The 27,443-nt window shown below is 41.6% G+C and overlaps 1 protein-coding gene across 1 annotated transcript; it reads right to left on the bottom strand.

Moving 5' to 3' along the window:
- Positions 1-908: 908 nt before the first annotated feature.
- Positions 909-27,443, bottom strand: OVCH2 (ovochymase 2). The gene is made up of 15 exons (XM_040257631.1): positions 27,356-27,443; positions 24,395-24,504; positions 22,650-22,741; positions 20,291-20,463; positions 19,840-19,935; positions 19,457-19,608; positions 18,130-18,327; positions 16,983-16,998; positions 15,217-15,307; positions 14,449-14,573; positions 13,545-13,685; positions 13,043-13,173; positions 7,444-7,537; positions 6,536-6,711; positions 909-965 (listed from the first exon to the last, which is right to left on the bottom strand). The coding sequence occupies exons 1-15, from the start codon at positions 27,441-27,443 to the stop codon at positions 909-911; spliced, it is 1,740 nt and encodes a 579-aa protein (XP_040113565.1).

The following is a 27,443-nucleotide window of genomic DNA, read 5'->3' as shown; positions in this document are numbered from 1 at the left end:
CTGGCATGCTGCAGTTCATAGGGTGGCAAAGAGTTGGACACAACTTAGCAACTGAACAGCAATTACTATGAAAAGCCTTTTGACCTTGCAGACCCCCTAAAAGGATCTTGGAGATCCCCATCGGTCTCCAGACCACATTTTGAGAACCTCCACTGTAAGTCAATTTCAATGATGAATGTTGATGCAAAAATCTGAATGAAACATTAGTAACAGAGCCCAGCAGTACATTGAAAGATGAATGCATCATGTCCAAGTGGGATTCAGAACTGTAGGAACATTAAGTCTGCCAGGCTTCTCTGTCCATGAGATTCTCCAGGCAAGAATACTGGAGTGGGTTGCCATTTCATTCTCCAGGAGAACGTCCCGATCCAGGGATCAAACCTGTCTCCTACTTTGCAGGCCAGCTCTTTACTATCAGAGCCACAAGGGAAGCCCTTAGGAAATCTATTAACATAGATTTAATATACTAATAAGTCAAAGGAGAGAATCAGTCATTACAATAGATGCTAAAAATATTTCACAAAATTCAATATTCATTTCTGATTTAAAAATCTTAGGAAGAGAGATATAATAAAATATATCTCTGTCCAACAACCAGCCTCCTGTTTAATTAAAATATACTAGAAACATATTTTAGTGTGAAATAGTGTGAAGGGGCAGAAATTTCCCAAGCACTCAGGAACTCAAGTTCTGCTGGGTAAGCAGATTGCCTGTGATGGTGGTGAATGGGGAAGCATCCTAGTGGCTGACAGAGATGGTAGCTGAAAAATTAATGATCAATCAAGTTAAACCACGAGCTTCCACCATGCTCCATTCTCCAGGTGTACTTACGTATTGGTGAAGCAGCGAGCAAGGGTGACTACCTGGTCTTCCCAGCAACGCTTGGTGGCGATCTGCACACTGACCTGCTATGGCCAAGAACTGACCATGGCCTCCTGCCGCCCACAGTCTGGCTGGGAAGGGACCTGGAAAGGGGGAGAGAGAGTGGCGCTGCAAAGCCCACCCGGAAGGGGGCCAGCGAGACACAGCTCAGCTACCCATGAAACCTCCTCACCATCAAGTCCAGCTCTGAGCATCTCCCTGAGCAACTCTAATGATACCTGGAAATAATGAGAAATGCTTATTGAATTCTAGAAATTATATACACACACACACACACACATATATATAACTAGAAATGATGTTTTATACACACACACACACACATATAACTTATATATAACTAGAAATGATGTTTTACCCAAGAATAAAATATCAAGCTCACTCTTGACTTTTTTTTTTGGTACCACTTATCAAGTCTCCAAACACTTTAGATCCTATATTCACAATATATCTTGAATCCATCTTTTGTCTTTGGGCTTGGATCTTCAACATTGCTCACCTGGACTACTCTCCCTGGGGTTAATCTTTCCCTGTCCTCTCACTCCCAAATTAACCATCAAAGAATGCTTGCTTTGATTACATTACATTACATCACTCCCATCCAAGGGTTCCCCACAGTGTATGGAATAAAGTTGACCTCCTATTTTTCTTCGTCAAACAGCCCCAGTCAAACAGCAGTGTCCTAATCACCTCAGAAGTTATTTCTTGCATTTTCTGGTATTCAGGATTTTCTTGCATTGTAGTTTTTGGTGCACAGTTCCCCATTTGTTGTCAACTTTATGGCACCCCACTCCAGTACTCTTGCCTGGAAAATCCCATGGATGGAGGAGCTGGGTAGGCTACAGTCCATGGGGTCGCAAAGAGTCGGACACGACTGAGTGACTTCACTTTCTTTCACTTTGTCAACTTTATTAAAGTAACATCTATACAGAAATATACTCAAATAATAAAACACTTTAAATTAATTTCTAAGAAGTACAGCTGGAACCCAGATCAAGATTTAGACTATTAGAATCTCTAAAGACACTTCAGGAGTCCAGTCACTATGCCTCCAAAGCATAACTGCTATCTTGACATCTAACACCATCTATTAGTTTTGAATGCTTTTAGTTTTACATAAGTCTACTCTAGTCCCTGATGTAGGAAATGGCAACCCACTCCACTGTGCTTGCTGGAAAATTCCATGGACAGAGAAGCCTGGTGGACTGTAGTCCATGGGGTTGCAAAGAATAGGATATGAGTGAACACACACACTCTCTCTCTCTGTACATGTAACTTTCATTATTAGGATATAAATCCCTTTAAGATATCTAGGTTAGTACCTATGTAGTTCCCTGTACCCATCTCCTCCATGCCCTGAGCTCTGGTACAGAGATTTATCCAGAGAGGACACCAAATCAGGGCACCATATCAAGACAACATGAAAGGATGTCAACAGTTGAGGAATATATACAGGAGTTCATGTATTCTTCTTCCCTCTGTTGTGTAGATTTGAAAATTTTCAAAATAAAAGTGAAAGATAAAATAGCTTATTGGACGACTTATGCAATCCAGTTAGGTGTGCTATTTAAAACAGGACACATGTAAACTCTTTATCTTACCCTTTGTAAGTTTTTGTGTATTTGTATAAGGGAAGAAACCCACCAAAGTAGGTGGGAGTTCAGTGAGAGGGAACCAGGAAAGCCTCCCTTACTGGAGCTATTTGTGGATTATTTACTTTCACTCATCAAATATTTATTTGGCATTCCCTGTGTCCTGGGCATTGTGATAGGCACTGGGAATAAAATGATGAATAAAATCTAGCCGAGAGTAGTAATGAGACTCCTTGGCAGATAACCTGTGTAGTTCAGGCTGAGAAGACTTTGTTGACTATATCTCCCCCTGGTGGCCAAGAGTAGGAACCACTGCAGACACACCGCAAAGAGGTTCCACCTGGGGTTTCTATGACTCAGGCCGTCCAAGAAGCCAAAAAACAAAACCCAGAAAATTCAGACTGCTTCTATACTTCCTCATTAAAAGGGATACTCACCCAGCACACTCTGTTTTTCTGTGTTCCACGTGTCAGATAATTTATAAAATTGGGGCTGGTGCACAGGGATGATCCGGAGGGATGATGTGGGGTGGGAGGGGGGTTCATGTTTGGGAGACACCCGTGGCGGATTCATGTCAATGTATGCCAAAACCAATACAGTATTGTAAAGCAAAATAAAGTAAAAATAAAAATTAAAAAAAGAAATTTTAGTTAAAAATAAGGTGATTTTTCTTTTGACGAAATATCAAAATGGCAATCTGAAGATTCCTTTACCCTCAGCCTCTACTGCCCCCTCATCACGTTTCCCACAGGAACTTGGATGTCACACGTGGATGTCAGTGATGTTACGGAGGAAACAAGGAAAAGAGAAAGCCCAGCGTCTCAGTGCTTACCTGCATACAGACATAGCAGTTCACTCACTCTGTTTGCAGCGGATGGATCTTGTAAGTCAGATCAGATCTGGCAAACTATTTACCCAATCCTACTGCATGAATCACTTGAATTGGGAATTTGATTCTGTGACTGAAAGTATTTCAGTGCTGCTTTGAGCAAAGGGACAGTGACCACATCCCATCCAGCTCTATGTGATGGCTTTTTTGATATGGCAACTTGGCCAAGCTACAGCCTCCAGTTATTCAATAAAACATTAGTCTAGATGTTGCTATGAAGGGATTTTGCAGATGTAATTAAAGTCGCTAATCAGTTGCCTTTAGGTAAGGAAGACTGTCTTGGATTGTCTGAGTGGGCCTGACATCATTAGTTGGAAAGGCCTTAACACAGAAGGCTCCCCAGAAGAGCAAAGAAGAGAGCTTGTGGAGAATGGCCTCAGCCCACATCTGTGAAATTCCAGAGTCCTGTGATCTTCCCTTCCTGCCTGCCTGCCTTATAGATAGACTTGCTTAGTCAGCCCCCAAATCCTGTAAGACAGTTCCTGGCGACTTAGCTTGCTAGATCTCCCATAATAAAATATCACAGACAGGGTGACTTAGACAAAAATTTATTGCATCACACTTCTGGAGCCTAGAGGTCTGAGATGAAGGTGTTGGGAAGGTTGAGTCCTTCTGAGGATGAAGATGATAATGATGGACAGCCTGCTCCAGGCCTCTCCTCTAGCTTCTGGTGTTCTGCTGGCCATCTTCAGCATCCTTTGGTTCATAAAAGACCCATCACTCCAGTCTCTGCCTTCATGTCCGTGTGGCGTTCTCCATATGCGCATGTCTCTCTCTCCAAATTTCCCCTTTTATAAGGACATCAGTCATACTGGATTAGGGCCCATACTAATGATATCATTTTAACTTGATTGCCTCTGTAAACACACTGTCTCCAAATAAGGTCACAAAACGTGTCCTTAGATACTGGACATCAGAATTCCAATATTATCTTTTGGGGGTTCCTGGTTGAACCCTGGACCAATACACGGGCATGTGCTTCTCACGGTCATGTTCTCCAAACCAGCTTACCAGAATCACTGGGTTCTTCAGGTGGTACATTTCATGTCTCCAGAAACACGGATTCATTCTCTAATCCAGAGATGTTAAAATCTGGGTATAAGCATAATACAATTGCTCAGATCATGCAAACAAGGTCAGTGTTTAGGATTTATCAGAAAATTATTATTGCTAGAATTCTAGGGCATCTCGTCAGTTGGATTTTATGGGTATTTGAACCGGAAAGTGGAGTGTTTTAACTATAACCTGGGTTTGCCATAAGCAGCTCTTTATTGCTTAAAAAGAATGAACATCTTGAGAAGCTAGTAACTAGCTTTCTAGGATTTTGACTGAGTGCTCATGGGTGAGAGAGCTTGGAAGGAAGCTGAATCTTCTGGTGTCCAGGGACCAGGGGTTGGTGACAATACTTCATGTCTCTGAGCCTCCCTCGTGTGTCACACACCCTGGCTCCTGACCAACCATATCTTGTCTGATTTAATCCTTATTACATTCTTACCATGGGTTTATTACTTTCCCATAATAAGACTGAGGAGGATGAATCTTAGAGGACCCTTAGGTCACACATCTAGTAAGGAAAGGCCAACATGCAGACATACAGTTGATCTTCATTCTTTGTGGATTCCGAACTTTCAAATTCACCTACTTGCTAACATTGATTTGTTAATTCAAAGCCAGTCCTCCTGGTACTTTCACAGTCATTCATGGACATGTGCAGAGCATGAGAACTTTGAGTTACTTGAAGCACGTGTCCCGGCTGAGGTCTCAGCCACACTCTGTCGTCTTGTTTCAGCTCTCACACTGTAAACAAGTGTCCTTTCATGGGTCTGCCAGCACCACTTTCTGCTTTGTCTTGCTTTTTGTATTTTTGTACTTTTATTTTTTCACTTTCAGGCATGCTGTTTTTATCACCTTATTTTCTTTTTAAAAATGTTTTATTTATTTTTAAATGAATTTGTATTGCATTATAGTTGCTTTACAATGTTGTACTAGTTTCTGCTGTACAGCTATCTATATCTATCTATCTATAATATCTAGCTATAGTACATATACATACACATATATGTGAGAGTTGGACCATAAAGAAAGCTGAGCACCGAAGAATTGATGCTTTTGAACTGTGGTGTTGGAGAAGACTCTTGAGAGTCCCTTGGACAGCAAGGAGATCCAACCAGTCCATCCTAAAGGAAATTAGTCCCGAATATGCATTGGAAGGACTTATGTTGAAGGTGAAACTCCAATACTTTGGCCACCTGATGCGAAGAGCTGACTCATTGGAAAAGACCCTGATGCTGGGAAAGATTGAAGGCAGGAGAAGAAAGGGATGACAGAGGATGAGATGGTTGGATGGCATCACCGACTCAATGGACATGAGTTTGAATAAACTCCAGGAGTTGGTGATGGACAAGGAGGCCTGGCGCGCTGCAGTTCATGGGGTCACAAAGAGTCAGACACGACTGAGTGACTGAACTGAACTGAACACATAAATATTTCTTCTTTTTTGGATTTCCTTTCAGTTTAGGTCATCACAGAGCATTGAGTAGAGTTCCCTGTGCTACACAGTAGGTTCTCAATTAGTTATCTAGTTTATACATAGTATCAGTGGTGTGTATATGTCAATCCCAATCTCCCAACTCATCCCATCCGATCCCCCTTTCCCTCTCGGTATTCATACATTTGTTTTCTCTATCTATGTCGCTATTTCTGCGTTGCAAATAAGATTATCTGTACCGTTCTCTAGATTCCCCCTATATGCATTAATATATGATAGTTGTTTTTCTCTTTCTGACTTGCTTCACTCTGTGATAGTCACTAGTATGACTATTTTTGTGCTTTTCTGGGTGGGTGAAATGGCCCTAAACATGGTGCTCCAGTGCCATCTAGTGTTCCTAAGTGCAAAAAGGCTGGGTCGTGCCTTGCAGAGAAAATACATGTGATGGATAAGCTTTGTTCAGGCACAAGTTACAGTGGTATTGGCTGTGAGTGAGTTCAGTGTTAATGAATCAGCAATGTATATTAAATAAGGTGACCTGAAACAGAAATACAAATAAAAGCAGAGGCTGATAGGAACCTGGCTCCTCCGCATTACCCCAGGAGCAGTGGTTCAGGATTCCCAGATTCGGTGAATAAAGAGTTGACTGGACCCACGCCGAGCCCTAAATGTGGCCCTATTTACCACATCAGGAGGATGAGACTGAGTGGGTACCTCAGTCCCCTTACCTGTTTCATGAATGAAGGAAACTGTCGCCTGGAAGCCTCTGAAGGTCGCGTTTTCATTGGACTGGAAGCTGATGGACATTACCCTGGTGATGCTCACCACGGGGGTGGGGACAAGAAAGCCACACAGCCGAGCTGGTTCGAGCCCAGCCCAGGCACGACAGGATCGAGGGCCCAGCAAATAGACATGGCAGTGGATAGAAGAAAAAAGATTGTCCTTCAGGTAACTGTTAAGAAATAAACTTTTCCAGCGGATGTCACCATTCATTTTCAAAATGGAAAAGGCAGACTGCTTCTTTATACTACATATTTAACCTTGCTAACATTTCAATTCTGTTTATCTCCCAGATACTCCCATTGGGAATGCCACTAAGAGAACTGATTCCAGCCCCAGGGCTTATTTCAATGGCACTTCCCCCTCTGATCCCTAGACTATGTGGGCCTTCCATTCAAACGGTTCTTTGATTTTCCCTGAAGCTCTCCCCACCCTCGCTCCATGCCTCCCCCCACATCTGGGGAGAAGGGGGAGAGGTGATGAGAGCACAGGGGAGGATGAAGATGATGCAGGGAAAGGAACACGGAGCCACAGCCCATTTATTCCCTAAAAGGATTCCCAAGAAGGACCAGATCCAGATGCAAACTAGGGACGCTGAGGCTCCCAGGGAACACAAACTTATTTCTTTATTGCTTTTAAAAATGTATTTATTTTTTAATTGAAAGATAATCACTTTACAGAATTTTGTTGTTTTATGTCGAACCTCAACATGAATCAGCCACAGGTATGCAGATATCCCCTCCCTTTTGAACCTGCCTCCCATCCCCTCCCCACCCCACCCCTCTAGATTGATACAGAGCCCCTGCACAAACCTATTTCTTTCTTCCTTTCTACATCCCGGTGCACGCTCACATAGTCAGAAGTGCAGTCTCCATTTTCTTCTATTTTTAGGTCCTGAAATGAAAGCTGAGAAGGCTCCACATTACATTCAGAGTTGACAATATGAATACATTAACCGATTTTGATCAAGCGGAAGAATTTCAATTGTTCAACTTGCTCTGGAGCAAGATGAGAAAGGTAACGGGCATTTCTGAATGAGTTATATTACTTAGGAAAAGATGCTAAACCACAGGCTCCCAAACCTCTTGAAACATGTAAGCACCCAATTATGGGCCAAATGTAAGGGTGGGAAAACGCGCAAATATTTGAGCTCCCCAGCTGCCTCCTTAGAGGAGCAAAGGAACTTCGAAGAACAATGTTCAAGCAATCTGATATCCCCAACCAACCGAGTTTAAAGAGAGGAGCAGTGGGAGATAGAAATGATGAGGCAGCAGTCTAGATTTTATACACGCACGTGACGGGGATTCAGTGGATCCTAAACTTGGCAAAAGACACAGAGGCCTGCATGTCTGGGACAAGAAATGGAGCCAAGTGCTGATTCATGGTAACAAGACATGGGGTCAAGGAGACATGTCAGAAATAGGATTCATTCAAACATTTCTCAAATCCTTCCTGGAATTCTTTCTGGAAACAGATACTTTCAGTTACTCTGACCATTCTGTCTTATTGAAAGAGGTTTTTAAAAAAAGGAGGAAAATTACATAAATCTGTTTTAAACCAGAAATTTCCCACACAGGGGAATCTATAATCCCTATAATAAATAACTTAAAGAAAGTTCAAAATATTTCTAAAAGTGAGGGGGTTGCAGAGGCTGAGATGGTTAGATAGCATCACTGACTCAGTGAACATCAGTCTGAGCGAACTTCAGGAGACAGTGAAGGACGGGGAAGACTGCTGTGCTGCAGTCCATGCGGCTGCAAAAAGTTGGACATGACTTAGCGACTAAACAATAACAACAAACTTCTTTTGTTTAATATCGATAATATTTAAAACAGAATTTAAAATGTTCAAAGTTGGTGAACAGAACATGCAAAGCAATAAAACTTATGATGAATAATAAAAATAGACTCTTTTCTCTTTGAGTCAGATGGTATGCACATAGTTATGAACTGTCGTACCAACTTACAAATGACTGTCTCAAATGGGTCCTGCAGGGCAATGCTGCCGCTGGCCGGATGTGAGTGCGTCTTTTCACTGATGAATAGCACTCAGTGTACTTGGCTGTACACGTGTTTTTGAATCACTTCTAGCTCTTGTATGTTTAGACTTTCAACTAAATTTTGTCTTCTTCCTCTTTTTGGAAATATGCTCATAGTTAATCTTTTCTCCTCTGTCACTATAAGGTGGTGGTGGTTTAGTCACTAAGTCGTGTCTGACTCTTGCGACCCCATGAACTGTAGCCTGCCAGGCTCCTCTGTCCATGGGATTCTCCAGGCAAGAATACTAGAGTGGGTTGCCATGCCCTTCTCCAGGGGATCTTCCCAACCCAGGGATCGAACCTGGGTCTCCTGCATTGTAGGCAGATTCTTTACCAACTGAGCTATGAGGAAAGCCCTGTCACTACATAGCTGCCCTTAATCCCACTGCTTTTTGAACTGTCTGCCTGACTCTGCTCGGGTTTCAGGAACTTTTAGGAAGACAACAGCTACATTTGCCTTACTTCCTCTGTGTCTTCTCACATTTAAAACCTGTGTGATCTCGTTCTGCTACTGACATCTGACCTCACCTGACCTTTCAGCTGCCACCACCTCCACCTCCTTTCAATTGTCCATCTCAGTTATTCTACCTTCTTTATGAGGGGTTGAGGTGGGCACTAGCAGGTGCTCAGTCCTTCTTATGTTTTAAAAAAGTTCTGTCTTTTTACTTTGTTAACATTTAAAAGCATGTTTGAGATGAACAAAAGGTTTCAGAGCTGTACAATGGTTTCTCTGTGGAAGGGAGAGAGAAAAGAGGGAAGGAGATCAAGATCTATCAAGAGAAGAGGTGGTGGAGGGAGGGAGGGAGGGAGGGAGAGGAAGGAGAGCCAAAGAAGGTGGGGAGTCCTGTTTCTCTTCAAATTCTAACTTTGCGTGGGAAATTCTAGCTACTGGCCATACCTCTTTGTTTGTTTTGGTTTTTGTTTTAAAAGCTCTCTTCTCTGGACTGTCATAACACTGCACCAATTTGGTTCTTCCTGGGTCAGATCTTTTATTTTTTTGGCCTCAAATATACAAGAACTTCGAGGTCTTGTTCACCCTTGCTCCTTCCCCATTGTTTTATAATCTACTTTCTCTCCTTAATATACTTTATTGCTTTCAATAATTAAAGAGAAAATGTTCTAAGTAAATGCTGAATTCCAACCTTACCCTGACTGCAGTACCATCTACCTGAAGGCATGTCTGCAGACAGCCGCTAGTGTTAAGTGAACAAGCATACAAACAGACGGCCAAAACACCGCAGTCGAAGGCTGATATATTCTGTATCCTGACACTTAAAGCCCTCCCTACTTTGATCTCAGCCTCGCCTTCTATCACCCCTCCTGCTACACATTATGCTAGTCCCTGAAACTGTTCTGCACTGCACTTTTGTTATCTACATCCCACAACGTGTTTTGGTAACAGTTTAATTAATAAGGAAGAAATGCTTATTTCTTGAAAGGACTAGACATTGATGGAACAAGTTAACCTGGTACAAAGGTAAAGGCAGCTTTTCAACAAAAAGTAAAGGCACAGTTGCCTCTGCAACTCAAAAACGACAAAAAGTAAAGTGCACAGTTGGACAAAATGGCAAAAAATAAAGAACACAGTTGCCTCTGATCTCAAAAATGAAAGAATGATCTCTGTTCGTTTCCAAGGCAAACATTCAATATCACAGTAATCCAGGTCTATGCCCCAACCAGTAATGCTGAAGAAGGTGAAGTTGAATGGTTCTATGAAGACCTACAAGAACTTTTAGAGCTAACACCCCAAAAAGATGTCCTTCTCATTACAGGGGACTGGAATGCAAAAGTAGGAAGTCAAGAGATACCTGGAGTAACAGGCAAATTTGGCCTTGGAGTACAAAATGAACCAGGGAAAAGGCTAACAGGGTTTTGCCAAGAGAACACACTGGTCATGGCAAACACCCTCTTCCAAAAATGCAAGAGAAGACTCTACACATGGACATCACCAGATGGCCAACACCAAAATCAGATTGATTATATTCTTTGCAGCCAAAGATGGAGAAGCTCTAGACAGTCAGCAAAAACAAGACCAGGAGACGACTTTGGCTCAGATCATGAACTCCTTATTGCAAAATTCAGATTTAAATTGAAGAAAGTGGGGAAAACCACTAGACCATTCAGGTATGACCTAAATCAAATCCCTTATGATTTTACAGTGGAAGTGACAAATAGATTCAAGGGATTAGATATGATAGAGTGCCTGAAGAACTATGGACAGAGGTTTGTGACATTGTACAGGAGACAGGGATCAAGGCCATCCCCAAGAAAAAGAAATGCAAAAAGGCAAAATTGCTGTCTGAGGAGGCCTTACAAATAGCTGTGAAAAGAAGAGAAGTGAAAGGCAAAGGAGAAAAGGAAAAAAATACCCATTTGAATGCAGAGTTCCAAAGAATAGCAAGGAGAGATAAGAAAGCCTTCCTCAGTGATCAGTGCAAAGAAATAGAGGAAAACAATAGAATGGGAAAGACTAGAGATCTTTTCAAGAAAATTAGAAATACCAAGGGAACATTTCATGCAAAGATGGGGACAATAAAGGACAAAAATGGTATGGACCTAACAGAAGCAAAAGATATTAAGAAGAGGTGGCAAGAATACATAGAAGAACTATACAAAAAAGATCTTTATGACCCAGATAACCACGATGGTGTGATCACTCATCTAGAGCCAGACATCCTGGAATGTGAAGTCAAGTGGGCCTTAGAAAACATCACTATGAACAGAGCTAGTGGCGGTGATGGAATTCCAGTTGTATTTAAAATCTAAAAGATGATGCTGTGAAAGTGCTGCACTCAATAAACCAGGGAAATCTGGAAAACTCAGCAGTAGCCACAGGACTGGAAAAGGTCAGTTTTCATTCCAATCCCAAAGAAAAGCAATGCCAAAGAATGCTCAAACTACCACACAATTGCACTCATCTCACATGCTAGCAAAGTAATGCTCAAAATTCTCCAAGCCAGGCTTCAACAGTACATGAACCATGAACTTCCAGATGTTTAAGCTGGATTTAGAAAAGGCAGAGGAACCAGAGATCAAATTGCAAACATCTACTGGATCATGGAAAAAGCAAGAGAGTTCCAGAAAAACATCTATTTCTGCTTTATTGACTATGCCAAAGCCTTTGACTGTGTGGATCACAACAAACTGGAAATTCCTTGAAGAGATGGCAATACCAGACCATTTGACCTGCCTCCTGAGAAATCTGTATGCAGATCAAGAAGCAACAATTAGAACTGGAAATGGAACACCAAGCTGGTTTCAAATCAGGAAAGGAGTATGTCAAGTCTGTATATTGTCACCCTGCTTATTTAACTTTTTTGCAAATTACATCATGGGAAATGCTGAGCTGCATGAAGCACAAGCGGGAATCAAGATTGCCAGGAGAAATGTCAATCACCTCAGATATGCAGATGACACCATGCTTATGGCAGAAAGGGAAGAACTAAAGAGTCTCTTGATGAAAGTGAAAGAGGAGAGTGAAAAAGTTGGCTTAAAATTCAACATTCAGAAACCAAGATCATGGCATCCAGTCCCATCACTTCATGGCAAATAGATGGGGAAACAATAGAAACAGTGAGAAACTATTTTTGGGGGTTCCAAAATCACTGCAGGTGGTGACCGCAGGCATGAAATTAAAAGACACTTGCTCCTTGGAAGAAAAGCTGTGACCAACCTAGATAGCATATTAAAAAGGGGAGACATTACTTTGCCAACAAAGGTCCGTTTAGTCAAAGCTATGGTTTTTCCAGTAGTCATGTATGGATGTGAGAGTTGGACTATAAAGAAAGTTGAGTGCCAAAGAATTGATGCTTTTGAACTGTGGTGTTGGAGAAGACTCTTGAGAGTCCCTTGGACTGCAAGAAGATCCAACAAGTCAATCCTAACGGAAATCAGTCCTGAATATTCTTTGGAAGGACTGATGCTGAAGCTGAAAATTCAATACTCTGGTCACCTGATGTGAAGAACTGACTCATTTGAAAAGACCCTGATGATGGGAAAGATTGAAGGGGGTGACAGAGGACGAGATGATTGGATGGCATCACCGACTGTCTGGACACGAGTTTGAGTCAGCTCCGGGAGTTGGTGATGGACAGGGAAGCAGCTGTGCTGCAGTTTATGAGGTCGCAAGGAGTCGGACACGACTAAGCGACTGAGCTGAACTGAAAGCGCACAGCTGCCATCTAGTGGCAAGTATGGATAGTTGCAGGACAGAATACATTGGTCTGATATCAAGTATTTATCAAGAGATTTGTGTGCCAGGTGCTAGGTTCTAGGTACAAGGGATACAGCAGTAAACGCATCAGATAAAAACCTCTGCCCTCATGGTGTTCATGTAAGCGATTCTGTGGAGATCCACAGCCAAGTAAGGGTACCTTAACTAGGTAATGTTTGGGGGCTTGAAAGACCCAATTGCAGCTGGCCATATCGGTGTAGTCTTCAGGATAGTGAGGACTCTGTATGAGGCCTTCTTCAAACAGGATCGTTAAGGAGTCGCAGCCAGAATCTGCAATACAAAGGAGAAGGTCCAAGCAGTGGCATCACTATGGACAGAGGGGACCTCTTTGTTCTCACCCTTGTGTCCCCCACGAAAGATGCCCGAACTGACTCTTCAGGCAGAGCCATCAAGAAGGGGGAGGTCTGTGCACTGGTTCTGGAGAAGTCATCAAGCTCTCTTGGCTCATGTGGGTGGGCAACAAGCATGCATTTTCAAGACTTCACGAAGAGCCTCTGTACCCCGTGTCTCACTGACCTTGGGCTCTTTGCTGTGGAGCTCAGTGGGCCTTGGGTGGTTTCCCTACCCATCATCTAATTCCTATGGGGCCTCAACTTCTGCAAAAGGTCAGCATAGTGTATGATAAGAATAAACAATTTTACCAGGAAGGTAGTTTGGTTTAACAGCTTTATAGGTGAGATTGAACCCAACGGCATAATCTGTGTTATCAGAGATGAAGCTTAGCCTTATAGCGCTGGAGCTAACAAGAACTGATGAAGCCAGTCTCTCTCCACAGAATTTTGCTGCAACATAAGAAAGAAGAGTCTTTGCTCAGAGCTTAGAAAACAGCACCCATTAAAAGACTTACAGGGACCTGAACATTCATGATAGTGCAGGCTTGTCTGAATCAGGGCTTCTCAACTTTGGTACTACTGATGTTCTGAACTGGAATGTTCTGTGTGTTCAGGCCATTCTGCACAATGCAGGATGTTTTGCAGCATCCTGGCTGCAAAATTGTTTTGCAACATTCCCTCTAGTTGTGACAGCCAAAAATTGCTCCTGAGACATTGTTAAAGGTCTCCTGGGGGAAAGTAGGGACAGGCCATATTATCTCCAGTTTAGAACCATAGGAATGCGCCTCCATTTCTGTTTCTTACATAAGTAACTTTTGTCTCCTACATGTGGTTATCTGTTGCTGTCTTCCTTCTGAGCTGGATGAGGCAGGTAAAGGTTATTTTTATCCTCAGGAGAGCAGCATTCTGCCCAAGAGGCCCTGAGAGGCACAGCTATAGATCTGCATTTTACTCCCGATGGGCTCCAGGTCTGGCAAATGAGTCTAGGAAGCCTGGTTCCATGGGAAGCAAAGGCAGTAAGTGAAATGCACTGTGGCCTTCCAGCCCTCACACAGGCTCAGATTTCGTTCCTTTCCACCATCATTTCTAAGTCTCAACAGTGGAGACAGGAAACGTGCTGTTTATAAATGCCTTGGGGCTAGACATATTATAACCAGGCCCTGTTAAGTCTTCCTGGAATAGTGTCCCTTTGACAATGTGAAAATCCACTCACCAATAAGTGTGTCTTCTAAAGAATATATTGACAGGTAATTATGGTCACAAGACTCTGCATCAAAGTGGGAAAAACTGAGGAGCACATGCATTCCCTCTGGTACCAACAGGGTCCAGGCACAGTGTCTGCAGGTAGACACATTGAGAGGGTGTTATTTTCAGATAGAAAGTGGCTGTCACAGTCCAATGAGTGGGGCAGAGTCAAACTGGAGGTGGGACAAAGGAATGGATAAAGAAGATACGGTACATATTTATGATGGAATATTACTCAGCCATGGAAAAGAATGAAATAATGCCATTTGCAGCAACATGGATGGACCCAGAGATTGTCATACTGAGTGAAGTCAGAGAAGAAGAATATTGTATGACATCCCTTATATGTGGAATCTAAAAAGAAATGATACAAATGAACTTATTTACAAAACAGATTCACAGACTTAGAGAACAACCTTATGGTTACTGGGTGGTGGGGGGAGAATGGAGGAGAAGGATAGTTAGGGAGTTTGGGATGGACTTGTACACAGGGAGATGTTTAAAATGAATAACGAACAAGGTCTTACTATATAAGCACAGGGAACTCTGCTCAATATTATGTGGCAGCCTAGATGAGAAGGGAGTTGGGGGAGAATGGATACATGTATACGTATGGCTGAGTCCCTTTGCTGTCCACCTGAAGTGATCACAACATTAGTAATCGGCTCTATTCCGATATAAAACAAGTTAAAAAGAAAAACTGGAGGTGGGAGTTGGGGCAGGGGTGGCTACTCACTGCTTGCTCTCATAATATAGGAAGGGGCTTTCTGGGAAGTGCAGTTCCCCCTCCGATGCTCTGACCACATGATCATGCTCACTGCACGTGGCTGGGAGGGAAAGCCATGAAAATTAGGACTAACAGCAATGGCTAGCTATAGCAGCCCTCTCCCTCCAGAATACACGCAGACACTGGCACCTCTTGACTCTTCCTCATGCGCCCTTCCTTTCTCCATGAAATCTTTTCCTGTCTTGGCTTCTGTGACGCTTTATTCTTTTTGGTTCCTTGTAGATCTTGCTTAACTTTGAGATTCTATGATTTCTTCTCCTTTACTCTTCTTTCTCTGACCCCATAGATCCACTCTACGGATGCAAGTATTTACTAGATTTTGTTCTGAGTTTTCATTTCTCTCTACGTGAGCCTTCTGACCTAGTTCACTCATACTCTCAGTTTTAATTATATCTCTACCTAAACTTCTGATTTTTCAGAAGACCCCTCCTAGGTCTCTTCCCCTTAAACTTAACGTGCTACAAATACAATTCCTTTTCTGCAAAGCTGCTTCTGCTTCTGATTTGAATACTTTTTGTGTTCTTAGCTCTTCATGCTCAGAGATTTGGTGTCATCCTCCACTCCTTTTTTCTCACCACCCTTAAGTTAATGACTATCCAGTCCTAGTTCATCCTGTTTCTGTGCCCTCCTTTTCATTCTCTGGCCATTGCCCTAAATCAAGCCTTATTTTCTTGCATAATCTCATAATTCTACTACGCATTATTTCTCCTCCAGTTTATTCCCTATGTACAGTTCTTACAGCACTTCAGTATAGCTCTAATCTATTTATCTAGTTAGTCAACTCCTATTACTCAATAAAGTCTAAATTTTTTTGACTGGTGTTCAAAGTTTCCATAATTTGGTCTCAAGTTATATGTTTAATCTTCTTTCTCATAAAACCCCTCACATATCCTACACTTTAGCTGCTTTGACTTACTGGGTCTCTATTACACCCTAAATTTTCCTATCTTCATCTTTTAGTATCCATCTTCTCATAAGAATGATTCCTTGAGCTGGAATATTTTTATTTACCTGTATCCCATCCCACCTGACAAAATTCTATTCACCCTTTATTCTCTAAGGTTCAGGTTAAAAGATGTCTGTGCTCCAAAGCCTCCCTTGTCTTTTTGTCTTTTTTTTTTTTTTTTTTTCCAGCTAGAAGCAGCCATTCTCTCCACTGAGCTCTCAGGGTACTCTTTTCCCACTTTGCTCTTTGGAGTTAGTTCTACAGACTCACAGAACTGCTGAGCTAAAGATGCCTTTGAGACCATCTGGTCCAAACTGCTTCCTTTTTGGATAAGGAGACTCAGGTTCAGAGGTAGAAAGGAGCTTGCCCCCAGTCACAGAGTGAATTCACTGAAGACTTGCAATGTAACCCTGGGGTGGGTTCCCTGTGCTTTCTGAACAAGCTGAGCTCAGAAACCTGAGCACTATCCACTTCACCTCTTCCCTCATGTCTGAGATGCAGGTTGAGAATTTGACAACTGTTTGTTGAGTTGTGCCGGAGCTCTGGATTGACAAGAAGTGAACTGGGAGGGAACGTGGGGCTCCTGCTGGTGAGGGTGTGTCCTCACTGGCTGGGGATGAATGACAAGTGCGCCAAGTGCTATTCTTATACACAGTGAGTATGGAGAACTCTTGCTGAGGAAGACTTTTGATCATAAAGGGAACCGATATTCAGAAATAGTAGAGATTAATCCATGTTCCCAGAAGAGCAGGCAATGAAAAATACCCACCTCTGGAGCTCTTTCTCTGCTTCCCTGGGAAAGAAAAAGAAAGATGGGATTCAAGGTTTGTGGTATCTTGAATAATATTTCAAGAAGTTAGCATCTCCCTGGCAAAAGTGCACAGGTTTTTAAGTTAGTTTGCAGCTAATGGAAATATAATCTGTGGAAAGAACAGAAGGGATAAATTGACAAAGCAGCAGAGGGGCCTTTGTGTTTTATGAAAATGATTCACTCTCTTTATTAAGTGGGTTCATTGGCTTGGGGATTATGCAAAGCAAGAAGAGGTCATCTGGGGTACGCTTCTAATTTTTCATGACAAGAGAGGGTAGAGATGGAAATAATGTACCCACAATCACAAAAGAGTTGCTGAGATAGCTATGACTTGAACTGAGGACTCAAATACCTGCCAGCGTTCCATATACTTGAACATAATCACAAGTTTTTCCTGAACTAGTTTGAATTAACCCCTTTGGGAAGAAATAGAAGTCCTAGTGAGGTTGGAAGCCACCAGTTAAGTTGGATTTGGAGGCAAAAAATGAAGTTTCAATTAACTAATTGGTCAGTCTAGTAGAAGGATGTATATAGACCTTAGCCTTTTCAGATTTACAACACCTGGCTCTATGTCAGGCCTTCTCAGCCACAGCATTATTAACATTTGGGGCTGAATCCTTCTTTGCTGGGTGGGAGTGGGGGTGCTGTCCTGTGCATTGTGGGGTGCTTAGGAGCATCCATGGCCCCCTACCCACTAGATGCCAGTGGTTCCTCTCTCTCCTGTTGTACAACCAAAACTGTCTCCAGTCACGGTTACCTGAAGGGGCAAAATTCCCCCTGGTTGATAACCACTGACCCATGCTATAGCTTGCTGAATCTTGCTAGCACAGTTAGTGAGAAGCAAGTGGTGGAAACATACCACCAGCTGAGACAGTTTCAATTCAATGCAAATTTGACAAAGTCTAGGATGGATGTATTCATGTTTCATTGAATAGTTGTATGGTGTGCAAACCACAGTTTGTCCTTTTTTTAGACTCAGTGAATACCACACTCCTTATGTGAGACACTGGGAATGAAAGCAGAGTCTGTCTGCTCAATGGTCTCGACTTGCCTAGACTCTGCTGATGCTCTCTTTTTCCCTAGCTTCTCGACCTTATGTTTTGGCTTGATTACCAATTCGGATGTGTTTGTGGATCCACGAAAGCACTTTAGTAAGATCTGTGAAGATCCCAGGGGATCCTTGATCATCTTTCTGCAGATTGTCTTTCCAGCCTCGACCACAGCCCAAACCCCAGGAAGTCACACCAGCCATAGTCCAAGTCCCTTTCTTATTCCGGCACATGAGGGAACCTCCTGAGTCACCCTGTAGGGGGAAAAGATCTCTGTCACCATCGTTGTCACTGTGCCCCACAAAGATGCTAGACAAGGATCAGTGAACTGATCAATGAATTTCTTCACTTCTAACACTTTGGACTCAAGGACCTGAGAGAACAGGCAAGTGTACAATTCCCATTCGCTCCAGAAATACCACTGGAGTCCACCAAACCCACCTCCTTCTTCCCCATCTGGGGCTTTCATCAGACATCACATTGTTTCCTTCTCCCGTCTCATCCTACAGACTCAGAGAAGTTTTGCCCAGAAGTCATATTGACCTTAGTTCCTGGTCAGCAGGAGGGATGGAGAGAAAGAAAAGCTCCCATTATACACAAACCGGAAATCTCTTAAGTAGGAAGGAGCCACCTGTCCTTCAGGCTGGAGAACTCTGAGTTCATTGTTGGCATCATCTTCAGTGTTCGGTCTTTTGGAAAGACCTCCTCTGAAATCAGTCTTTGCTAAAAACAGGTTGTTTAAACTGTCCCTTTAATTTTTTTTGTCTTTTCAAATCAGTTCAGTTCAGTTGCTCAGTCGTGTCCAATTCTTTGAGACCCCATCAATCGCAGCTATTTATTGGTAATAAATAACCAAGAGATATCACTGACAGTCATCAGAAAGTTTAGAAACTAGGTATTTGATAACATATACACATTGGAAATATCATTATGATGTCACTAATAATTAGGAATACTTTTGATATTTTAAACAGATTTATAATCTTTCTGGAGCCCGAGGCTTTTTCTTTTTTTGAACTTTTTATCTTGTATTGAGGTATGAAAGTGAAAGTCACTCAGTCGTGTCTGTCTCTTTGGACCCCATGGACTATACAGTCCATGGAATTCTCCAGGCTCGAGTACTGGAGTGGGTAGACCTTCCCTTCTCCAGGGAATCTTCCCAACCCAGGGATCAAACCCAGGTCACTGATTAAACATGCTATGATAATTTCAGGTGAACAGTGAAGGAAATTGTCCCTTTATTTTGACTTGACCTCCCTTCTCACTCCTGATCCTTCTTCCCAGAGTCTAGTCTTCCCTATAGCCTTATTTCAGCCTCTCATCTGATGACAAAGCTGAGGGAAGCTCTGTCTGGGACCTGTCAGCCCGACCACTCCCACCTACCTGACATGCATCTCTTCCACCATCTGGGAAGCCTGTGCAGAGAAAGGTCCGCCCACTGATGGGTTTCTCTAGGGTCAGCAGAGCTGTAATACACTCATCCTGGGTCAAAATGGGCAGGTTCACTTCCTGCAAGACTTGTGGAGAGATGCCATCTAGAAAACACAAAACCCCGGCAAGGTACTCTTTCACCTCCCTGCATTGAAGATGCCCCATTCAGGCTTGTGTCTTTTGGAAAGATTTGAATTTTTAAGTATAATGTGGCATTCTCTATTTTTAAACATGTTTACACACGGTCTTTTACAAATAGATGAAAAATTCTATTTTCTGATTACCTACCAGAAAGTTCTGATATCAGATTAAGAGCAGAACATGGAAGTTCTTACTTTCATTCAAGCGGCCCCAGCCTGCTGTTGTACAAATAAATCCAGGCTTAAATCGTTCCCCTGGCTCTGGAAGACACATGGGCCCCACAAACTGATCTGAAAAAAAAGAGCAAGGCAGGGTTTGTTTCATTCATGTAGGAGAGACACCACAAGCCACTCACCAATGGGCGTCTAGGTGGATCCCTCAAGGCCTTGTGATATCTCTGGCACCTCCAGGGGTCTCTTATCAAAGAAAGACAGACCCTTTCTTGACTTCACTTAATTGTATCTCTAAAGTCACAAGCAAAATAAGTTTCAGGTAGGGGAACCCCACCTCGATTTTCTGTCTCAAAGTCCATGATCCAGAGATCTTGGGCACAAGCTACATAATTTATACTTTAGGAACTGTGCTATGGAACAGAAGTTCTGGAGAGAAGGGGTGGACAATTCAGAGTAAACTTCAAATGTTTACCAAAATGGAAAGCTCCAGCCATCTTCAAAAGAGCGATATCATAATCCATTGGTTTCTTGGTAGAGAAGTGTGGGTGTATGATGATGGTTTCAATGGCAAGGGTTTGCTCTCCTGGCTCCACATGTCTCAAGTCATATTCACCAGCAGTAACGTTGAAAGTTGATACAGTATTGCTATGAGGAGGAAAGAGTAAAAGGGATGGATTTCACTGAAGCTGAGTACAGTTGTAAAGGTTGACAAACTGACCTCTTCAAAATGAGGCAGATGGAGAATGCACGTGTGCAGCTACTGAACAGAAAAAGTAGGAATGATTCCAAATGTAGAGGCTCCCAATGTGGGTGGGGGACTAGTGAAAGTGGCCTCATGTGGAACTGATAGTAAGATAAACTGAATACTTTGCAGTGTTACTTGTCAAGTGTCCAAGGGTTTGTGTATACACTGTAATTCAGAGATCTAAAGCTACCCCAGATGGTTAATTTGGTCTCTCTTTAATATAAATTTATTCATTTCAATTGGAGGCTAATTACACTACAATATTGTAGTGGTTTTGCCATACATTGACATGAATCCACCACAGGTGTACACGTGTTCCCCATCCTGAACCCCCCTCCCACCTCCCTCCCCATACCATCCCTCTGGGTCATCCCAGTGCACCAGCCCCGAGCATCCTGTCTTATGCATTGAACCTGGACTGGTGATTCATTTCACATATGATAATATACAGGTTTCAATGCCATTCTCCCAAACCATCCCACCCTCGCCCTCTCCCACAGAGTCCAAAAGACTGTTCTATACATCTGTGTCTCTTTTGCTGTCTCGCATACAGGGTATCACTGATATCCTTTGGGAGTATTTGGTGATTCTTATGAAGATAGGCTGCTTTAATGTCAGAGATCTAATACCTAATGCATACCATGAAAGACATAATAGCATCAGAACTCTGATATCCCAGAGAGTATGCACACTCAGAACTTTGGGACTGATTACCATACTGGGAAGAGGGCATCTTTCCTTACTTCCTTCATGTTTTTTTTTAATATAAATTTATTTATTTTAATTGGAGGTTAATTACTTTACAATATTATATTGGTTTTGCCATACATCAACATGAATCCGCCACAGGTATACACGTGTTCCCCTTCCTGAACCTCCCTCCCTCCTCCCTCCCAGTACCATCCCTCTGGGTTGTCTCAGTGCACCAGCCCTAAGCATCCAGTATTATGCCTTGAACCTGGACTGGCGATTCATCTCATATATGATATTATACATGTTTCAATGCTATTCTCCCAAATCATCCCATCTTCTCCCTCTCCCACAGAGTCCAAAAGACTGTTCTACACATCTGTGTCTCTTTTGCTGTCTCTCATACAGGGTTATTGTTACCATCTTTCTAAATTCCATATATATGCGTTAGTATACTGTATTGGTTGTATTTTAGAGATCTAACATGGGGAAGACTGAAGACCTATATTACTTCTACCTGCTGCAAAGTTATCTGAAAGGAACTTGATAGCAGGCGTTGAGGTGGATTAAGACCTTAGGGATCTAGAAGGGGATCTCCGGGGATCCAGAAGAGATGATTTGATACAACATTGGAAAAGGCATCATTTTATCTTGGCATACTTCCCTAGCATCTCTCTAGCCTAACCACATGCCATACTATGGTGAAATTATCAGTTGACTCTTCTTTAAACTATCAACTCTTGGAGGGCAGGGTTCACCTCTGAGTCATCTTTGTATCTTTGACAGCTATTAGTGTACAGCTTTAAGGAAATACCCAGGAGATGTTTGCAGACATGAAATGAAAGGGGGAAAATAGGGGGACATGATCTTGACTGCTGCTTTATGTGTATCAAGAACACTGGCAACAATAGAACATTTGGAGCACACAAGAGAATGGATAAAAGATGGAAATTGTTAAAGTTCAGAGAGCCAGGATCAATAGGAAGGAAGACACAGAAGCCTTCTTCATGTTTTATTGGCCTTCTTTTGTTTTCTTTTATTCATTTATTAAGATGCATAATGAGCTGGATGATTTTTTCACTGGAATTTAAGAAAACTAGGGGAGAACTTTCACAAATTATCTTTGTGATGCTTTTTTTTTTCTCACTTGGATATTATTCTTTATTAATCCAATCATTTTAAATATCAAAGTATTCACTCCTATAAGGAATGAATGTTTTCTATCAAGTTTAGAGCCCTCGACAATGTCGTGGAGCCGTATTTATTTTATGCAACCAGCATGTCTTCCCCTAAAGCATACATTGCACCATCCCATATTTTAATAGAGTTATTGCTGCTGATTCCCAGGAAGAAGAAATGTAACGTGACCTTTATCAATCAGCTGGACTTTCCTTACCTGTTGGCAACGCAGTGAGCAGCCGTGATCACCCACTGTGGGGAGATGATGGTCCCACCACAGACATGCTTCTGCCTTCGTTTCAGAGACACCTGAGTTGCAAAGACCTTAAATGGGAGCAAGTTAATGCCCTGGGATACCCCCAGACCTGGAGACTGAGCATCTTCTGAAAAAGAGACCCAGATATCTTACTCATAAATATCAGAAATCACGAACTGTGAAGTGGTAGACCAACCACACTATAGTTCAGAAAGAAGGGCAAAGCTGGACTCAGAATATTCCCACCCCTGGTCCACAAGAGAGGTAGTTAACATGAGGCTTTAGCAAGTTGGTAGCAAAAAATGTGGGTACTTATTTATATGATAATGCTCAGCCAGTCTGTTACTCTAACAATATGAATGATATCTGTGAATGGAGAGAGAGAGAGGGAGAGAGACATAAGATACAGCATAGACCAGATGAAAAAGTCTGGGATAAAGACAAGGTGAGCGCTTAAGGGAGTCTTCCAAAGTCTGTTCCAATTCCTCTAGGCATCCCAGAGAAATAGTTTGGATTTACTGCTTTCTTAACAATCTTTAACTATTTAACCTTTACAATTTCGTCAATCTTATTTTTAGATCTATTTCTACAGTATATTTTCTATCATGTCCTATCCTGCTCATGATACTTGGCTTGACTCCAACATGACTTAGCGGGTACAATAAATACTTTTACTTCCATTGTTGGAATTAGAAAAAAGCAATTTTTTAGAATTGTCTCCTTTTTGATCAAAATTTTTCTATGAACAAATAAAAAAATAATACAGAGAAAAGGCTAAGAATAGAATAAATACAAGTAAGTAAAAGTCAGTGAATCATCCCTGACTATGATTTAAATGTGAACTTCTGAATTGACTGGCCAACTAACTGACCAAGTAAGAAACTGATAAACCAACTCTTCAACCAAATAATTAATTCATCAGTTAATTGAATAACAATAATTCAGCCATTCCATCAACCCACTGAACAAAAATTCAATCAACCAATTGTTGCTAAATAGCCACTGATCTAAAAGTTAATATGACTGACTCAAGAGAAGTGAAAATAAAAAACTTTCACTCTACTTACAAAATGAAGAGACAAGATGGGTCCCAGGGTAAAGAAAATTGGGAGACTTTCAAAGACGATAAATGAGAAAACCATAGTCTAGGGGCAGAAGCACAAACTCATTTCTATAGGCACAGAAGGACCAGGAAATTACATTGACACAGAATTCTTAAGACACCAACTGTATACTAAGAAGACTAACTATATACTATAAACTCTTGATTGTTTCCTGAAGGGCCCTATGGTATAGGTATGAACCTTACATCCCAAACATAAAGTAGACCCATGGATATGACACCTTTGACTTCCCTCATCATCTTTAACTATAACAAGATAGGTATATTTTAAATATGTTTATTGAATCAGAAAATTATTTTTTAAATTATAAATTTGAAGGATTTTTGTCTTAGGGACTGAAAGTTTGGGATGGCATTTCTAAATTTTGGAGTGAGCCAATAGTGCTTGTAACTATTCTGAACACATCTTTTCTAGAAGTCAACTAATGAAAATCAGGAGGCTCTTGGATCCTTGTACACACTCATGAGATCTCTGCTGATGAACTAAGCAGAATGGAGCATACGGATGAGTAGCATGGGATGCTGAGAGATCCAATCTTGAGGCAGCTCGTAATCCCACCAGAGAAGGTTTCCTGAGACTCACCTGCCAAGGGTAGGAACCCTTTGCCACTTGCCTTCCCCCAACGATGCGACTGAAAATGTTCAGGTAATTCAAAGGCTGTGACTTCACTGGACTCTGCCCACAAGTGGGAACTGGGGAGGGGAAAGACAAAAATTTGGAGATTAGATAGTTTTTAGTTCTGAGGTGTACAGGAAACTCTTCTGAGCAAGAAATACTGTAAGACATAGAGCAGGTAGAAATAGTACAAAATGGCTTTAAATTAATTGTGGGATTTTCTGTGATTTGCAGTATAAGCAATTGTTCAGCTTTTTCACATGGAACCTGCATACCGTGAAGATCTACTTTTCTGATATGAAGATTTAGGGCCTCAGAGGTAGATCTCTGCTGGGTTAGCACAAATACAGTCCCCTTTTGATTCTAAGCCATCTGGCCCCTTAGAGGCTCCTCAGAGCGCTCTGTGCTTCTGTGTCATTTATTACATTCCATTGTGGTTATTCTTTCAAACCCACTAGACTGATGCCCAGACGTTGCTCAATTAATTGGTTGAATGGATAATACTATAATTTGCCTTAAACTTTTTAAAAAAGTAATTTTACTTATTTATTTACATATTTCTTTGGCTGTGCTGGGTCTTTGTTGCCCTGTGGGCTTTTCTCTAGTTGCGACAAGCGGGGGCACTGTATCTCTGGTTGCAGTGCACAGACTTCTAATTGCAATGGTTCTCTTGTTGTGGAGCACGGGCTCTAGGCCATGCAGGCCTCAGTAGTTGGGGCACACGGGCTTAGTGGTTGTGTCTTCCAGACTCTAGAGCAGAGGCTCAGTGGTTGTGGTGCATGGGCTTAGTTGCTCCGTGGTGCGTGGGATCTTCCTGGATCAGGGACCAAATCCATGTCTCCTGTACTGGCAGGCAGATTCTTTACCACTGAGCCACCAGGGAAGCCCCTGTAGTCTGCCTTTGATTGCACCTGTGTCAGCATCTTTTCCTCTGCTTGACCCAGGAGATGGTGGTCAGCAGTGCCTGGCACAGTCAACTATTAGATTTAATGCTCTCTAAGAGTGGAAAGTAACAGATTGTTTAATGATAGTGGACTAGAAAGGAGACAGTGTCCTAATTCATATACCAGAATGGTGTTAGGGTAGAAGGGTTGCTAGGTAATGGGAAGAAGAACCCTTTCCTTTTTATGGAAAAGAATTTTATCCTTGAAAAGCTGCATTTACTTAGTTACTCTCAGTTTGTTCTGCCCTTTTTTTTTTTTTTTAATTTTGGACTCCTCACTAAGAGATGGGCTAGATTAAGATGTTTAAAATGCAGTGTTAATTTTTAGTTTGCCTAATTATCGGTGACATCAAATTTTTCAAATTTATTTGCTAGTAACTAGTGTTTATTTTTCCATGTATTGAAGTTTTGTATCCTTTGTTCATATTTCTACTTGGTTTATGCTTTTACCTTTTTGTAATGGAAAACTTAAAATCTCTCCAAAAGTAGAGAGAACAGTATAAATGAACCTCCATGTACTTATCATTCTGCTTGGTAATCAGGGAAGATCCACCTTCTGTCCCTACTGCAGGTCATTCTTTTCTACATGTTCTCTCGGAAGGCCTAGAATGCCCTGCCTCATATTTGCCCCACTTCTTCACCTAGTTCAATCCTCTAATCCCTATTCTTCAGCTTGGAGATGACTTCAATTGAGACGTCTTCCTTGATTTCCTCAAACTGTGTTAAGTGTCTCTCCTGTGTAAAACCCTTTCCTCTCCCTTTTTATAGTTTTCACCATGAAATAGTGGGATAGAAAATTCTTTGCCTGTATCCCTCATTTACTATGAAAATGAAAAAAATCTGTTTTATTCATCTCTGTATTTCCAAGATTTAGCACATTCCTAGCATACAGTGAACACTTAGAAAAGTTGGAAGGATGGACAAATGATTTTTCCTGAGAAAATACCCGTGAAAGCATAGCTATTTAGATCAATATGTTAAAATATACAAAACTTTTTCAAATAGCTTCTCATTTAATTTCCATTCTCTGACTATAAATCAAGCACTATTATCCCCACAGCACAGATGGGAAAATGAAGAATCAAAGAGATGCACAGTTAATTAATGACAAAGCACAGATGTAACACTGCCTTTTGATTCTGAATCCAGAGCAGGCATAACACTGAATCAAAAGCTTATTTTCTAGCTGTTTCAGTTAACTGAATCATAAATACCTTTGTATACATAAAATTTAGTATTTCCTGAACTCATTGAAGGAAAAATAGAAAATATGATGATACAAATCTGACTATGAAGAAGATTGCCAAGAACTGTTCTCAGCTTATGTTACTTGAAGAAAAAAACATCATTTATATACAAAATATACTGTAGTAAACAAACTTCACATCTATTATTTAATGCAGTATCCTGTATACAGTAAACTACAGTAAGTGAAAGTTGCTCAGTCGTGTCCGACTCTTTGTGACCCCATGGACTATACACTCTGTGGAATTCTCCAGGCCAGAATACTGGAGTGGATAGCCTTTCCCTTCTCCAAGGGATCTTCCCAATCCAGGGACTGAACCCAAGTCTCCTGCATTGCAGGTGGATTCTTTACCAACTGAGCCACCAGGGAAGACCAAACTACAGTAAAAAGTATAATTTTTTAAAAGACTACAAATGCTTCCAAATTTATACTGATTTCTCAAATTTGTTCCATTAAAGGAGATGGGATTGTGGAATGTGTTCAAATAAATGAATAATTCCAGTCTTTTCCAGATCAGTGCAACTTATCCAAGTTGTATTTTGTATTCCATAAATTTTCTATTCAGTTTAATATGATGATTGCAGGAGAGAAGTCCAAATTAATTACAGGAAATCTAACTACATCCCCAGAATATATTTGCTTCTCCTGTTCTCTTAAAGGAATATGGAGTGAAACTGTGATACCCACTGCCAGCAAAGGTTATTTCTTCAAAGATAGTGATAGACTTCCTAGAACTTACCTTTGGGGAGAGAGAGAGTTGCAGATTTACTCTGTTCCAAAAAGACTATTCCAAATAGTAAAATGAGCTGCTTCTTGCTTATATGCAT

The sequence above is a fragment of the Oryx dammah genome, unplaced genomic scaffold (genome assembly GCF_014754425.2).
Source record: "Oryx dammah isolate SB20612 unplaced genomic scaffold, SCBI_Odam_1.1 HiC_scaffold_17, whole genome shotgun sequence".
Classification (NCBI taxonomy): domain Eukaryota; kingdom Metazoa; phylum Chordata; class Mammalia; order Artiodactyla; family Bovidae; genus Oryx; species Oryx dammah.
The sequence above is the reverse complement of the archived record's forward strand: the minus strand, read 5'-3'. Positions and strand labels throughout refer to the sequence as shown.